At 54.5% G+C, this 15,000-nt stretch overlaps 1 protein-coding gene across 1 annotated transcript in view; it reads left to right on the forward strand.

The window, feature by feature from the left end:
- The window catches only part of PIK3CA (phosphatidylinositol-4,5-bisphosphate 3-kinase catalytic subunit alpha), a 183,852-nt gene that overhangs the window by 162,293 nt on the left and 6,559 nt on the right, over window positions 1-15,000 (forward strand). The window contains exons 13-17 of the mRNA XM_076058449.1: window positions 14-185; window positions 1,061-1,167; window positions 3,324-3,445; window positions 4,793-4,871; window positions 12,258-12,428. Of these exons, the coding sequence (XP_075914564.1) occupies window positions 14-185; window positions 1,061-1,167; window positions 3,324-3,445; window positions 4,793-4,871; window positions 12,258-12,428 (651 nt within the window). The remainder of the gene's footprint in view (window positions 1-13; window positions 186-1,060; window positions 1,168-3,323; window positions 3,446-4,792; window positions 4,872-12,257; window positions 12,429-15,000) is intronic.

Consider the following 15,000-nt stretch of genomic DNA (forward strand, 5'->3'; position numbering starts at 1 on the left):
CCTGTCCCTCGAGGTCCGAGATGCACAACAAGACGGTGAGCCAGCGGTTTGGCTTGCTACTCGAGGCCTACTGTCGTGCGTGTGGCATGTACCTCAAGCACCTGAACCGCCAGGTGGAAGCCATGGACAAACTCACCAACCTCACGGACATCCTCAAGCAGGAGAAACGAGACGAGACGCAGAAGGTACCCGCGGCGTTGGGGAGGGGGAGGGAGAGAGATGGTGGGGGGAGATGGTGGGGGGAGATGGTGGGGAGGGAGGGAGATGGTGGGGGGAGATGGTGGGGGGAGGGAGATGGTGGGGGGAGAGGGAGATGGTGGGGGGAGGGAGATGGTGGGGGGAGGGAGGGAGATGGTGGGGGGGGGAGGGAGATGGTGGGGAGGGAGGGAGATGGTGGAGGGAGATGGTGGGGGGAGGGAGGGAGATGGTGGGGGGAGGGAGATGGTGGGGGGAGAGGGAGATGGTGGGGGGAGGGAGATGGTGGGGGGGAGGGAGGGAGATGGTGGAGAGGGAGGGAGATGGTGGGGGGAGGGAGATGGTGGGCGGAGGGGGAGGGAGATGGTGGGGAGGGAGATGGTGGAGGGAGAGGGAGATGGTGGAGGGGGAGGGAGGGGGATGGTGGGGGAGGGAGGGAGATGGTGGGGGGAGGGGGTGGGAGATGGTGGGGGGAGGGAGGGAGATGGTGGAGGGGGAGGGAGGGAGATGGTGGAGGGGGAGGGAGGGAGGGAGATGGTGGAGGGGAGGGAGGGAGATGATGGGGGGAGGGAGATGGTGGGGGGAGGGAGAGGGGGAGGGAGGGAGATGGTGGGGGGAGGGAGATGGTGGGGGGTAGGGAGATGGTGGGGGGAGGGAGGGAGATGGTGGGGGAGGGAGGGAGGGAGATGGTGGGGGGAGGGAGGGAGGGAGGGAGATGGTGGGGGGAGGGAGGGAGATGGTGGAGGGGGAGGGAGGGAGACGATGTGGAGTGAGTTGAGGTTTCTATCATCTCCCCCCCACCTGCCACCACACCCCCCACCCACACCCCCCACCACCCCCCACCCCCCACCCCCCACCCCGCCAGGTGCAGATGAAGTTCCTGGTGGAGCAGATGAGGAGGCCGGACTTCATGGAGGCGCTGCAAGGCATCATATCGCCCCTGAACCCCGCACACCAGCTTGGCACGCTGAGGTCGGTGATGCACACGCAGAGACACACACACACAGAGAGACACACACACAGAGACACACACACACAGAGAGACACACACACAGAGACACACACAGAGACACACACAGAGATACACACACACACAAAGACACACACACACACAGAGAGAGACACACAGAGACACACAGAGATACACACACACAGTGATACACACAGTGATACACACACAGAGATACACACAGTGATATACACGCAGAGACACACACACACACAGAGACACACACACACACAGAGACACACACACACAGAGACACACACACACAGAGACACACACACGGAGACACACAGAGAGACACACACAGTGATACACACAGAGACACACACACAGAGATATACACACAGAGACACACACACAGAGAGAGACACACAGAGAGACACACAGAGATATACACAGAGAGAGACACACAGAGAGAGACACACACGCAGAGACACACACAGAGAGACACACAGATATACACAGAGACACACACACAGAGATACACAGAGATACACACAGAGACACACACACAGTGATACACACACAGAGAGACACACACAGAGACACACACACACAGAGACACACACACACAGAGACACACACACGGAGACACACAGAGAGACACACACAGTGATACACACAGAGACACACACACAGAGATACACACACAGAGACACACACACACACAGAGATATACACACAGAGACACACACACACAGAGATATACACACAGAGACACACACACACACAGAGATACACACACAGAGACACACACACAGAGATACACACACAGAGACACACAGAGACACACACAGTGATACACACACAGAGATACACACGCAGAGAGACACACACAGAGAGACACACAAAGAGAGACACAGAGATACACATAGTGATACACACGCAGAGACACACACGCAGAGACACACACGCAGAGAGACACACACAGTGATACACACACACAGATACACACACAGAGATACACACACAGAGACATACACACACAGAGATACACACACAGAGACACACACACAGAGATATACACAGAGATACACACACAGTGATACACACGCAGAGACACACACACAGAGACACACACACAGAGATATACACAGAGATACACACACAGTGATACACACGCAGAGACACACACACAGAGATACACGCACAGAGATTACACACATAGTGATACACACAGAGACACACACACAGTGATACACACACAGAAATACACACCCAGAGATACACACACAGAGATACACACACAGAGACACACACACAGAGACACACACACAGAGACACACACACAGAGACACACACACAGAGATACACACACACAGATACACACACAGAGATATACACACAGAGATACACACACAGAGACACACACACACAGAGATACACACACAGAGATACACACACAGAGATATACACACAGAGATATACACACAGAGATACACACGCAGAGATATACACACAGAGACACACAGTGATACACACACAGAGATACACACCAGAGATACACACACAGAGATACACACACAGAGACACACACACAGAGACACACACACAGAGATACACACACACAGATACACACACACAGATACACACACAGAGATATACACACAGAGATATACACACAGAGACACACACACACAGAGATACACACACAGAGATACACACACAGAGATATACACACAGAGATATACACACAGAGATATACACACAGAGATATACACACAGAGACACACACACAGAGACAGACACAGAGATACACACACAGAGATACACACACAGAGAGATACACACACAGAGATACACACACAGAGATACACACAACACAGAGACACACACACAGAGACACACACACACAGAGATGCACACACAGAGAGATACACACACAGAGATACACACAGAGTGACACACACACAGAGATACACACAGAGTGACACACACACAGAGACACACACACACATACAGAGACACACACACACAGAGACACACACACACAGAGATATACACACAGAGATATACACACAGACACACACACACAGAGACACACACACACAGACACACACACACAGAGATATACACACAGAGATATACACAGTGTATCTCCGTGTGTCTCCGTGTGTCTCAGGCTGGACGACTGTAGAATCATGTCCTCAGCCAAGAGGCCGTTGTGGCTGAACTGGGACAATCCGGACATCATGTGTGAGCTCCTGTTCCAGAACAACGAGATCATCTTCAAGAACGGCGACGGTGGGAGACACACGGGGGGAGACACGGGGAGACACGGGGGGAGAGACACATGTGTGAGCTCCTGTTCCAGAACAACGAGATCATCTTCAAGAACGGCGACGGTGGAGACACACGGGGGGAGACACGGGAGACACGGGGGGGAGACACGGGGGGAGACACGGGGAGACACGGGGGGGGAGAGACACGGGGGGAGACACGGGGAGACACGGGGGGAGAGACACGGGGGGGGGAGAGACACGGGGAGAGACACGGGGGGAGACACAGGGGGAGACACAGGGGGAGACACGGGGAGACATGGGGGGAGACACGGGGGGGAGAGACACGGGGGGAGACACGGGGGGAGAGACACGGGGGGAGACACGGGGAGACATGGGGGGAGACACGGGGGGGGAGAGACACGGGAGAGACACGGGGGGAGACACAGGGGGAGACACAGGGGGAGACACGGGGAGACATGGGGGGAGAGACACGGGGGGGGAGAGACACGGGGGGAGACACAGGGGGAGACACAGGGGGAGACACGGGGAGGACATGGGGGGAGAGACACGGGGGGGGAGAGACACGGGGGGAGACACAGGGGGAGACACAGGGGGAGACACGGGGGGGGGACACACGGGGGGGGGAGACACGGGGGGAGACACACGGGGAGACATGGGGGGAGAGACACGGGGGGAGATACACGGGGGGAGACACGGGGGGAGACACGGGGGGAGAGACACGGGGGGAGACACGGGGAGAGACACGGGGGGAGAGACACGGGGGAGACACGGGGGGAGACACGGGGGGAGAGACACGGGGGGAGACACGGGGAGAGACACGGGGGGAGAGACACGGGGAGAGACACGGGGGGAGAGACACGGGGGAGAGACACGGGGAGAGACACGGGGGGGGAGACACGGGGGGAGAGACACGGGGGGAGACACGGGGGGGGAGACACGGGGGCAGACACGGGGGGAGACACGGGGGGAGAGACACGGGGGGAGAGACACGGGGGGAGACACGGGGGCAGACACGGGGGGAGAGACACGGGGGGAGAGACACGGGGGGAGACACGGGGGGGGAGACACGGGGAGAGACACGGGGGGGGAGACACGGGGGGAGACACGGGGGGAGACACACGGGGAGAGACACACGGGGGAGAGACACGGGGGGAGAGACACGGGGGGAGACACGGGGGGAGAGACACGGGGGGAGAGACACGGTGAGACACGAGGTAAGACATGGGGGGGGTGAGACACAGGGGAAGACATGGGGAGATGGAGGAGGAGGAGGAGGCTGAGGAGGAGGAGGAGGAGGCTGAGGCTGTCTGCCCCCCCCCCACCCCCCCGCGCCACCACCGCCCCCCAGACCTGCGTCAGGACATGCTGACGCTCCAGATCATCCGCATCATGGAGGACATCTGGCAGAACCAGGGCCTGGACCTCAGGTGAGGAGGACAACGTGACCCTCGCCTGTCTCACAGTGTCTCCCTGTGTCTCCCAGTGTCTCACAGTGTCTTCCAGTGTCTCACAGTGTCTCCCAGTGTCTCCCTGTGTCTCTCAGTGTCTCTCAGTGTCTCCCTGTGTCTCCCTGTGTCTCCCAGTGTCTCCCAGTGTCTCTCAGTGTCTCACAGTGTCTCTCAGTGTCTCACAGTGTCTCTCAGTGTCTCACAGTGTCTCACAGTGTCTCTCAGTGTCTCCCTGTGTCTCCCTGTGTCTCCCAGTGTCTCCCAGTGTCCTGTGTCTCCCAGTGTCTCCCAGTGTCTCTCAGTGTCTCCCAGTGTCTCCCAGTGTCTCCCAGTGTCTCCCTGTGTCTCTCAGTGTCTCTCAGTGTCTATTTGTGTCTCCCAGTGCCCTGTGTCTCCCAGTGTCTCCCCTGTGTCTCACAGTGTCTCCCAGTGTCTCCCTGTGTCTCACAGTGTCTCCCAGTGTCTCACAGTGTCTCACAGTGTCTCCCTGTGTCTCCCTGTGTCTCCCAGTGTCTCCCTGTGTCTCACAGTGTCTCCCAGTGTCTCCCTGTGTCTCACAGTGTCTCTCAGTGTCTCACAGTGTCTCTCTGTGTCTCACAGTGTCTCACAGTGTCTCACAGTGTCCTGTGTCTCCCCAGTGTCTCCCCTGTGTCTCACAGTGTCTCTCAGTGTCCTGTGTCTCTCAGTGTCTCCCCTGTGTCTCCCAGTGTCTCACAGTGTCTCTTAGTGTCTCCCCTGTGTCTCACAGTGTCTCTCAGTGTCCTGTGTCTCTCAGTGTCTCTCAGTGTCTCTCTGTGTCTCCCTGTGTCCTGTGTCTCCCCTGTGTCTCCCTGTGTCTCCCAGTGTCTCCCTCTGTCTCCCAGTCTCTCCCAGTGTGTCCCTGTGTCTCCCAGTGTCTCTTAGTGTCTCTCAGTGTCTATTTGTGTCTCCCAGTGCCCTGTGTCTCCCAGTGTCTCCCAGTGTCTCCCTGTGTCTCACAGTGTCTCCCAGTGTCTCTCAGTGTCTCCCAGTGTCTCACAGTGTCTCCCAGTGTCTCACCTCTGTGTCTCCCAGTGTCTCTCAGTGTCTCTCAGTGTCTCCCAGTGTCTCCCAGTGTCTCTCTGTGTCTCTCAGTGTCTCACAGTGTCTCTCAGTGTCTCTCAGTGTCTCCCTGTGTCTCCCTGTGTCTCCCAGTGTCTCTCAGTGTCTCACAGTGTCTCCCAGTGTCTCCCAGTGTCTCCCCTGTGTCTCACAGTGTCTCCCAGTGTCTCTCAGTGTCTCCCAGTGTCTCCCAGTGTCTCCCTGTGTCTCACAGTGTCTCCCAGTGTCCTGTGTCTCCCAGTATCTCACAGTGTCTCCCAGTGTCTCTCAGTGTCTCTCAGTGTCTCCCCTGTGTCTCCCAGTGTCTCCCAGTGTCTCACAGTGTCTCTTAGTGTCTCTTAGTGTCTCCCAGTGTCTCTCTGTGTCTCCCTGTGTCTTCCAGTGTCTCACAGTGTCTCCCTGTGTCTCCCTGTGTCTCCCAGTGTCCTGTGTCTCCCCTGTGTCTCCCAGTGTCTCCCAGTGTCCTGTGTCTCCCCTGTGTCTCCCAGTGTCTCACAGTGTCTCCCAGTGTCTCATAGTGTCTCCCAGTGTCTCTCAGTGTCTCACAGTGTCTCCCTGTGTCTCCCAGTGTCTCACAGTGTCTCCCAGTGTCTCCCAGTGTCTCCCAGTGTCTCACAGTGTCTCTCAGTGTCCTGTGTCTCCCAGTGTCTCCCTGTGTCTCCCAGTGTCTCACAGTGTCTTCCAGTGTCTCACAGTGTCTCCCAGTGTCTCTCTGTGTCTCCCAGTGTCTCCCAGTGTCTCCCAGTGTCTCTCAGTGTCTCACAGTGTCTCCCAGTGTCTCCCTGTGTCTCTCAGTGTCTCTCAGTGTCTCCCAGTGTCTCCCAGTGGCCTGTGTCTCCCCTGTGTCTCCCAGTGTCTCTCAGTGTCTCTCAGTGTCTCCCAGTGTCTCCCTGTGTCTCACAGTATCTCATAGTGTCTCACAGTGTCTCCCTGTGTCTCCCAGTGTCTCACAGTGTCTCCCTGTGCCTTCCAGTGTCTCACAGTGTCTCTCAGTGTCTCTCAGTGTCTCCCAGTGTCTCCCTGTGTCTCACAGTGTCTCCCAGTGTCTCCCTGTGTCTCCCAGTGTCTCACAGTGTCTCCCTGTGTCTCCCAGTGTCTCTCAGTGTCTCACAGTGTCTCACAGTGTCTCCCTGTGTCTCCCAGTGTCTCTCAGTGTCTCACAGTGTCTCCCAGTGTCTCACAGTGTCTCCCTGTGTCTCCCAGTGTCTCCCTTTGTCTCCCAGTGTCTCTCAGTGTCTCACAGTGTCTCACAGTGTCTCCCAGTGTCTCCCAGTGTCTCCCTGTGTCTCCCAGTGTCTCTCAGTGTCTCACAGTGTCTCCCAGTGTCTCCCAGTGTCTCACAGTGTCTCTCAGTGTCTCCCTGTGTCTCTCAGTGTCTCTCAGTGTCTCACAGTGTCTCTCAGTGTCTCACAGTGTCTCTCAGTGTCTCACAGTGTCTCCCTTTGTCTCCCAGTGTCTCCCATTGTCTCCCAGTGTCTCCCTGTGTCTCCCTGTGTCTCCCAGTGTCCTGTGTCTCCCCTGTGTCTCCCAGTGTCTCCCAGTGTCCTGTGTCTCCCCTGTGTCTCCCAGTGTCTCACAGTGTCTCTTTGTGTCTCTCAGTGTCTCACAGTGTCTCCCTGTGTCTCCCTGTGTCTCCCTGTGTCTCCCAGTGTCTCCCTGTGTCTCACAGTGTCTCCCAGTGTCTCCCTCTGTCTCCCAGTCTCTCCCAGTGTGTCCCTGTGTCTCCCAGTGTCTCTTAGTGTCTCTCAGTGTCTATTTGTGTCTCCCAGTGCCCTGTGTCTCCCAGTGTCTCCCAGTGTCTCCCCTGTGTCTCACAGTGTCTCCCAGTGTCTCCCTGTGTCTCCCAGTGTCTCCCTGTGTCTCACAGTGTCTCCCAGTGTCTCCCAGTGTCTCTCAGTGTCTAACAGTGTCTCCCAGTGTCTCCCTGTGTCTCCCAGTGTCTCCCTGTGTCTCCCAGTGTCTCCCTGTGTCTCACAGTGTCTCCCTGTGTCTCACAGTGTCTCCCAGTGTCTCACAGTGTCTCCCTATGTCTCACAGTGTCTCCCAGTGTCTCACAGTGTCTCTCTGTGTCTCACAGTGTCTCTCAGTGTCTCACAGTGTCCTGTGTCTCCCCAGTGTCTCCCCTGTGTCTCACAGTGTCTCTCAGTGTCCTGTGTCTCTCTGTGTCTCCCTGTGTCCTGTGTCTCCCCTGTGTCTCCCTGTGTCTCCCAGTGTCTCCCTCTGTCTCCCAGTCTCTCCCAGTGTGTCCCTGTGTCTCCCAGTGTCTCTTAGTGTCTCTCAGTGTCTATTTGTGTCTCCCAGTGCCCTGTGTCTCCCAGTGTCTCCCAGTGTCTCCCTGTGTCTCTCAGTGTCTCTCAGTGTCTCACAGTGTCTCTCAGTGTCTCACAGTGTCTCTCAGTGTCTCACAGTGTCTCCCTTTGTCTCCCAGTGTCTCCCATTGTCTCCCAGTGTCTCCCTGTGTCTCCCTGTGTCTCCCAGTGTCCTGTGTCTCCCCTGTGTCTCCCAGTGTCTCCCAGTGTCCTGTGTCTCCCCTGTGTCTCCCAGTGTCTCACAGTGTCTCTTTGTGTCTCTCAGTGTCTCACAGTGTCTCCCTGTGTCTCCCTGTGTCTCCCTGTGTCTCCCAGTGTCTCCCTGTGTCTCACAGTGTCTCCCAGTGTCTCCCTCTGTCTCCCAGTCTCTCCCAGTGTGTCCCTGTGTCTCCCAGTGTCTCTTAGTGTCTCTCAGTGTCTATTTGTGTCTCCCAGTGCCCTGTGTCTCCCAGTGTCTCCCAGTGTCTCCCCTGTGTCTCACAGTGTCTCCCAGTGTCTCCCTGTGTCTCCCAGTGTCTCCCTGTGTCTCACAGTGTCTCCCAGTGTCTCCCAGTGTCTCTCAGTGTCTAACAGTGTCTCCCAGTGTCTCCCTGTGTCTCCCAGTGTCTCCCTGTGTCTCCCAGTGTCTCCCTGTGTCTCACAGTGTCTCCCTGTGTCTCACAGTGTCTCACAGTGTCTCCCTATGTCTCACAGTGTCTCCCTATGTCTCACAGTGTCTCCCAGTGTCTCACAGTGTCTCTCTGTGTCTCACAGTGTCTCTCAGTGTCTCACAGTGTCCTGTGTCTCCCCAGTGTCTCCCCTGTGTCTCACAGTGTCTCTCAGTGTCCTGTGTCTCTCTGTGTCTCCCTGTGTCCTGTGTCTCCCCTGTGTCTCCCTGTGTCTCCCAGTGTCTCCCTCTGTCTCCCAGTCTCTCCCAGTGTGTCCCTGTGTCTCCCAGTGTCTCTTAGTGTCTCTCAGTGTCTATTTGTGTCTCCCAGTGCCCTGTGTCTCCCAGTGTCTCCCAGTGTCTCCCCTGTGTCTCACAGTGTCTCCCAGTGTCTCCCTGTGTCTCCCAGTGTCTCCCTGTGTCTCCCAGTGTCTCTCAGTGTCTAACAGTGTCTCTCAGTGTCTCAGTGTCTCCCAGTGTCTCCCAGTGTCTCTCAGTGTCTAACAGTGTCTCCCTGTGTCTCACAGTGTCTCCCAGTGTCTCCCTGTGTCTCACAGTGTCTCCCTATGTCTCACAGTGTCTCCCAGTGTCTCACAGTGTCTCCCAGTGTCTCCCAGTGTCTCCCAGTGTCTCCCAGTGTCCCCCAGTGTCTCCCAGTGTCTCCCTGTGTCCTGTGTCTCCCTGTGTCTCATAGTGTCTCCCAGTGTCTCCCTGTGTCTCCCAGTGTCTCCCTGTGTCTCACAGTGTCTCCCTATGTCTCACAGTGTCTCCCAGTGTCTCACAGTGTCTCCCAGTGTCTCCCAGTGTCTCCCAGTGTCCCCCAGTGTCTCCCAGTGTCTCCCTGTGTCCTGTGTCTCCCTGTGTCTCATAGTGTCTCCCAGTGTCTCCCTGTGTCTCCCAGTGTCTCCCTGTGTCTCCCTGTGTCTCCCCTGTGTCTCCCAGTGTCTCCCAGTGTCTCCCAGTGTCCTGTGTCTCCCCTGTGTCTCCCAGTGTCTCACAGTGTCCTGTGTCTCCCCAGTGTCTCCCTGTGTCTCCCAGTGTCTCCCAGTGTCTCCCTGTGTCCTGTGTCTCCCTGTGTCTCATAGTGTCTCCCTGTGTCTCCCTGCGTCTCCCTGCGTCTCCCTGTGTCTCCCCTGTGTCTCCCAGTGTCTCCCAGTGTCTCCCAGTGTCCTGTGTCTCCCCTGTGTCTCCCAGTGTCTCACAGTGTCTCCCAGTGTCTCCCAGTGTCTCCCTGTGTCTCTCTGTGTCTCTCTGTGTCTCCCAGTGTCTCCCCTGTGTCTCCCTTGTGTCTCCCAGTGTCTCCCTGTGTCTCCCATGTGTCTCCCAGTGTCTCCCAGTGTCTCCCTGTGTCTCCCAGTGTCTCCCCGTGTCTCGCTGTGTCTCGCTGTGTCTCCCTGTGTCTCACAGTGTCTCTCTGTGTCTCCCTGTGTCTCCCAGTGTCTCTCAGTGTCTCTCAGTGTCTCTTAGTGTCTCCCTGTATCTCGCTGTGTCTCCCAGTGTCTCCCAGTGTCTCTCAGTGTCTCCCAGTGTCCTGTGTCTCCCAGTGTCCTGTGTCTCCCCAGTGTCTCCCCTGTGTCTCCCAGTGTCTCCCCTGTGTCTCCCTGTCTCCCAGTGTCTCCCCTGTGTCTCCCAGTGTCTCTCAGTGTATCCCAGTGTCTCACTGTCTCCGTGTCTCCCAGTGTCTCCCTGTGTCTCCCTGTGTCTCCCAGTGTCTCCCTGTGTATCCCTGTGTCTCCCCGTGTCTCCCGGTGTCTCCCAGTGTCTCCCTGTGTCTCCCAGTGTCTCCCAGTGTCTCCCAGTGTCTCCCTGTGTCTCCCAGTGTCTCCCAGTGTCTCCCTGTGATGACGGTGGTGGTGACGGTGGTGGTGATGACGGTGGTGGTGACGGTAACGATGATGGTGGTGGTGACGGTAACGATGATGGTGGTGGTGACGGCAGTGGTGGTGGTGGTGACGGTGGTGGTGACGGTGGTGGTGACGGTGGTGGTGACGGTAACGACGATGGTGGTGGTGACGGCGGTGACGGTGGTGGTGGTGGCGGTGACGGTAACGACGATGGTGGTGGTGGCTGTGACTGCGGTGGTGGTGACGGTGGTGACGGTGGTGGCTGTGACTGTGGTGGTGATGGTGGCGGTGACGGTGGTGACGGTGGTGGCTGTGACTGCGGTGACGGTGACTGTGGTGGTGGTGGCTGTGGTGGCTGTGACTGTGGTGGCTGTGACTGTGGTGGCTGTGACTGTGGTGGCTGTGACTGTGACTGTGGTGGCTGTGACTGTGGTGGAGGTGACAGTGGTGGCTGTGACTGTGACTGTGGTGGCTGTGACTGTGGTAGCTGTGACTGTGGTGGCTGTGACTGTGGTGGTGGTGACTGTGGTGGCTGTGACTGTGGTGGCTGTGACTGTGGTGGTGGTGACTGTGGTGGCTGTGACTGTGGTGGCTGTGACTGTGGTGGCTGTGACTGTGGTGGTGGTGACTGTGGTGGCTGTGACTGTGGTGGCTGTGACTGTGGTGGCTGTGACTGTGACTGTGGTGGTGGTGACTGTGGTGGTGGTGACTGTGGTGACGGTGACGGTGGTGACGGTGGTGGTGGTGACTGTGGTGGTGGTGACTGTGGTGGCTGTGACTGTGGTGGCTGTGACTGTGGTGGTGGTGACTGTGGTGGCTGTGACTGTGGTGGCTGTGACTGTGGTGGCTGTGACTGTGGTGGCTGTGACTGCGGTGACGGTGACTGTGGTGGTGGTGGCTGTGGTGGCTGTGGCTGTGACTGTGGTGGCTGTGACTGCGGTGGTGGTGGTGACTGTGGTGGCTGTGACTGTGGTGACGGTGACTGTGGTGGTGGTGACGGTGGTGGTGGTGACTGTGGTGGTGGTGACTGTGGTGGCTGTGACTGTGGTGGCTGTGACTGTGGTGGCTGTGACTGGTGGCTGTGACTGTGGTGGCTGTGACTGTGGTGGTGACTGTGGTGGTGGTGACTGTGGTGGTGACTGTGGTGGCTGTGACTGTGGTGGTGACTGTGGTGGCTGTGACTGTGGTGGCTGTGACTGGTGGCTGTGACTGTGGTGGCTGTGACTGTGGTGGTGACTGTGGTGGCTGTGACTGTGGTGGTGACTGTGGTGGCTGTGACTGTGGTGGCTGTGACTGTGGTGGTGGTGACTGTGGTGGCTGTGACTGCGGTGGTGGTGACTGCGGTGGTGGTGACTGTGGTGGTGGTTGTGACTGTGGTGGCTGTGACTGCGGTGGCTGTGACTGTGGCTGTGACTGTGGTGGTGGTGACGGTGGTGACTGTGGCTGTGACTGTGGCTGTGACTGCGGTGGCCGTGGCCGCGTGAAGGATGCTGCCGTATGGGTGCCTCTCAATCGGCGACTGTGTGGGCCTCATCGAGGTGGTCCGGAACGCCTCAACCATCATGCAGATCCAGTGCAAGGGGGGCCTCAAGGGAGCCCTCCAGTTCACGAGCCACACGCTGCACCAGTGGCTGAAGGAGCGCAACAAGGCAGAGTTGTGAGCACCACCACCACCACCCGCTACTACTTATACTATTACTACTATCACTACTACTATAACTACTACTACTATTACTACTACTACCACTACTACCACTACTATTACTACTATTACTACCACTACTACACTACTACTACTAGCACCACCACCACCACCCGCTACTACTTATACTATTACTACTATAACTACTACTATCACTACTACTATTACTACTATAACTACTCCTACCACTACTATTACTACTACCACCACTACCACCACCACTACCCGCTACTACTAATACTATTACTACTATCACTACTACTATTACTACTACTACTACCACCACCACCCGCTACTACTAATACTATTACTACTATCACTACTACTATTACTACTATCACTACTACTATTACTACTATAACTACTAATACTACAAAGCAGAGTTGTGAGCACCACCACCACTACCCACTACTACTTATACTACCACTACTATTACTACTACTACCACTACCTACTACTAATACTACAAAGCAGAGTTGTGAGCACCACCACCACCACCCGCTACTACTTATACTATTACTACTATCACTACCACTACTATTACTACTATTACTACCACCACTAACACCACCACTACCACCACTACCCGCTACTACTAATACTATTACTACTATCACTACTACTATTACTACTATTACTACCACCACTAACACCACCACTACCACCACCACTACCACCACCACTACTACACTAACACCACCACTACCACCACCACTACCACTACCCGCTACTACTTATACTATTACTACTATTACTACTACTACCACTACTACTATTACTACTACCACTACTAATACTACAAAGCAGAGTTGTGAGCACCACCACCACTACCCGCTACTACTACTATTACTACTACTACCACTACTACCACCACCACTACTACCACCACTACCACCACTAACACCACCACTAACACCACTACCACCACCACTACCCGCTACTACTATTACTGCTACTACTACCACCACTACCACTACCACCACCACTACGACCACCACCCGCTACTACTAATACTATTACTACTATAACTACTACTATTACTACCACTACTACTACTATTACTACTACCTACTACTATTACTACTACTACTACCACTACTATTACTACTATTACTACCACTACTACACTACTACCACCACCGCTACTACTAATACTATTACTACTACTACCACTACCTACTACTAATACTACAAAGCAGAGTTGTGAGCACCACCACCACCCGCTACTACTAATACTATTACTACTATAACTACTACTACCACTACTATTACTACTATTACTACCACTACTACCACCACTACGACCACCACTACCACCACCACTACTACACTAACACCACCACTACCACCACCACCACTAACACCAATAACACCACCACCACTACCCGCTACTACTAATACTATTACTACTATTACTACCACTACCTACTACTTATACTACAAAGCAGAGTTGTGAGCACCACCACCACTACCCGCTACTACTAATACTATTACTACTACTACCACTACTATTACTACTATTACTACCACTACTACCACCACCACCACTACTACCCGCTACTACTAATACTATTACTACTACTACCACTACTATTACTCATATTACTACCACTACTACACTAATACCACCACTACCCGCTACTACTAATACTATTACTACTATAACTACTACTACCACTACTATTACTACTATTACTACCACTACTACTAATACTATTACTACTACTACTAATACCACAAAGCAGAGTTGTGAGCACCACCACCACCACTACCCGTTACTACTAATACTATTACTACTATTACTACTACTACCACCACTAACACCACCACTACCACCACTACCCGCTACTACTAATACTATTACTACTATAACTACTACTACCACCACCACCACTACCCGCTACTACTAATACTATTACTACTATTACTAATACTACCACTACTATTACTACTATTACTACCACCACTACTCGCTACTACTAATACTATTACTACTACTACCACTACTATTACCACTACTACTACTACCACCACTACCCGTTACTACTACTATTAATACTATTACTACTATAACTACTACTACCACCACCACCACTACCACCACTACCCACTACTACTAATACTATTACTACTATTACTACTATAACTACCACTACTATTACTACTACTACCACCACCACCACTACCCGCTACTACTAATACTATTACTACTATTACTACTACCACTACTATTACTACCACTACTACACTACTACCACCACCACCACCACTACCTGCTACTACTAATAATATTACTACTATTACTACTACTACCACTACTATTACTACTATTACTACCACTACTACCACCACCACTACCCGCTACTACTAATACTACTATTACTACTACTACCACTACCTACTACTAATACTACAAAGCAGAGTTGTGAGTACCACCACCACTACCCGTTACTACTGATACTATTACTACTATTACTACTACCACTACTATTACTACCACTACTACACTACTACCACCACCACTACC

Source organism: Petromyzon marinus, assembly GCF_048934315.1.
Source record: "Petromyzon marinus isolate PM22_M1 ecotype Great Lakes invasive population chromosome 75 unlocalized genomic scaffold, UKy_Petmar_22M1.pri1.0 chr75_unloc.1, whole genome shotgun sequence".
Classification (NCBI taxonomy): domain Eukaryota; kingdom Metazoa; phylum Chordata; class Hyperoartia; order Petromyzontiformes; family Petromyzontidae; genus Petromyzon; species Petromyzon marinus.